The 2,742-nt window shown below is 32.3% G+C and overlaps 1 protein-coding gene across 1 annotated transcript; it reads right to left on the bottom strand.

Moving 5' to 3' along the window:
• Positions 1–485: 485 nt before the first annotated feature.
• On the bottom strand, positions 486–1,182 carry LOC131628518 (protein transport protein Sec61 subunit beta-like). The gene has a single exon (XM_058899352.1). The coding sequence runs from the start codon at positions 1,094–1,096 to the stop codon at positions 764–766; it is 333 nt and encodes a 110-aa protein (XP_058755335.1). The 5' UTR covers positions 1,097–1,182; the 3' UTR covers positions 486–763.
• Between the last annotated feature and the right edge of the window lie 1,560 nt (positions 1,183–2,742).

Below are 2,742 nucleotides of genomic sequence, written 5' to 3' on the forward strand. Positions count from 1 at the left end.
CCTTCCAAAAATTCGGGGTTGCAGTAGAGCTAAAATGTTATAGTGGCAACTAGAATGATATGCGACTAAGTTGATGCACTCACATCACATCCATATAGAAAACAAATGCAACAAAGCTGGAGTTAAGTTGATGCACTAAAAAACCAGCAGAGAAAAGGAATGTATGGAAATTGAACATGAAGGAGGTAATGCATGGAACGGTGAAAATGAATGGCAGAAGGAAGCATGCAGGCGACTACATTCCTCAATCGCTTGAAGATGGTTTACGGAGGAGCATGGAGAAGCATGTTGAATATGCAATGCATGTTTGAATTGAATGATGCAGATACTCTATTGTTTGTTGCTATTAATTGATGAATTATAAGAGATTCATCATTAATAAATTTACTAAATTCAATCTCATTTACACTGTTTTGGATATAAAACTGTAGTAATAATCAAAGAATGTTCAAGCATGAAACACATTTATGAAGGAAGGGAGAAGATACAAAAGCAACCAAAAATAAATCTTAGAAAATGAAATTTTAGCCATAAGTGAAATAAATAAATAATTAAAACTAATTGCAGAGATTGATTTTCATCAACAGCGACAAGATCCAATCAAATCCTACTCAAGCCAAATAAAATTTACAAAGAAAGATCATAAGGTTATAAAGAAATAAATAAATAAATAAAAAGAAACAAACTAAAAGCATGCATGTTTCAAAATATTAATCATCAGATCCAAAAACCGTTACACCAGCTTCAAGACCGAGACACAAAATCAAGCGGCGGCACCAGCGGCGGATCGGTAACGGTATAGTTTACCAAAAACATGCAGAGCGGTGACGAATCCAATGAAACAGAGACTCATCACAAGAACAACCGTTGGAGATATCTTCAATCCAGGAGCATCATCGGTGTAGAATCGCAGCATGTTATTTCCGCCGCTGGATCCTCCCGCGGCAGAGCTGGAGCTAGTGGCGTTTCCACCGCCGAGGCGGCGACGGCGCATTCCGGCTGTAGCGGCAGCGGAGCCGCGTGGAGCCATGACACCCGGCCGTGTTGTGGCAGCGGAGGATGCGGATTGGGATGATTGGGAGGCGCTTCTCGCCATGGTGGGGGAGAAAATGAGGGAGGAATGGATCGGAGAAAAAAGAAGAGAGAAAGAGGTGGAAATGGTAACTTGAAATGAATGAGATGAGATGAATCAATAAAAGAAATGATGGTTGATTAGATCAGAAAAAATAGGAGAAAGTATTTATGTGACATACAAAATTATATGCATTTAGTCATGTTACTTATCACAATTATAAAAATCAAAAAATGCAAAGGTAGCTAACATATGATAAAAGAATTAAAATAAAAAAGTATCATGTTAGGATTATAATGGAAATGACTGGCATGAAAATGACGAAGTGCAGTAAGAAATACACCAATTACATAATTTTAAATGTTTAAATATGAAAAAAAAAAAAAAGGTAGAAATCACTCTATGATCAAGTTGTTATAAAAAAAATTAAAAGACCAAACAGTTAAAAATAATAATTAACGGATTTCAGGTGTAATTTTGTCTCTCTCTCTCTCTCTATATATATATATATATATATATATATATATATATATATATATATATATATATATATATATTTATAAGAAAGGATAATATTAGGTAGAGTACTAGGGGTACTCGAACCCGCTTACAAAAAAGGAACACGAACGCTCTAAACAGAAAATTACTAATCAACTGAAATCTACATTAAGTAAAACACCGAGTTTTTACAAAAATCGTAGAAATTACACTTGGAATAAGCAATTTCGCCAAAAAAACGACCATCTTCAAACTTCAATTTGATCTCCCATGTGATATGGTTAACGTTGCAATTCCCGCCATTAAATATTATATCGTTTCTCCTGAGCCATAATAAAGCTTTCATCTTATTCAAGAAAAAATCGAGTATAATGTAAGGACGCACCATGTTTAATTTATTTTTAAATAAAAACTACTTATTCCCTTGGTTTTTATATAATGGAAAAGAAAAACAGTTTAGAACATACTTCGAATCCCAACTAGTTATTGTTGTTTATGTTTTTATTTTTTTATAAGTGTAAACTAAATGATCTATTCCTTCTATTTCTCTAAAATCCGAGGAATAGAATAATTAGATTTTACTATAAAAGCACTCTTTAAATAGATTTTACTCTAATTCTAACTTATATAGCCGCCTCAAACTCATATACATTATTTTTTAGGATGAATTGCAAGACAGAAAATTTTTCAATATTATATGCTCTTCTATCTTGAATAAAATATTTTTATACCCTTACAATCTATTTCACATAATGGTGTTGATTGTTGTTGTTGTTTTTTTGAAATAACATTCCTATGTTGTCAATCAAAGAAAATAACTTTATTTTTTTGGTTTAAAATATTGAGAAATTTATTCCTAAACACGGTGTAAACTGCACATGAAAAATGGTGACTGATAAAATTTAAATTGAAACACAACATGTTACTTTCAATCTTTATCATTCACCATTTTTTTCTTGCAACTTATTACCTTGAGGGATTTCCTTATTTTATTTTATTTTTTAATTAAAAAATACTTTTCTCCTCGGTATTTTAATAAAACCAAGAGGTCATGTTACATAGCTACAACAACGAATCTCTATCCTACATTCATAAATGAACAATGCTCAGGATATTGCCAAGACATCAATCCACGAAAAACTATTACATTCACCACTATATATTTTATTCTC

Source organism: Vicia villosa, unplaced genomic scaffold, assembly GCF_029867415.1.
Source record: "Vicia villosa cultivar HV-30 ecotype Madison, WI unplaced genomic scaffold, Vvil1.0 ctg.000460F_1_1, whole genome shotgun sequence".
Lineage (NCBI taxonomy): Eukaryota > Viridiplantae > Streptophyta > Magnoliopsida > Fabales > Fabaceae > Vicia > Vicia villosa.

What these genes read in the sequence shown, in the direction of transcription:
- LOC131628518 (XM_058899352.1), bottom strand. Translation starts at nt 1,096, where the DNA reads ATGGCGAGAAGCGCCTCCCAATCATCCCAATCCGCATCCTCCGCTGCC.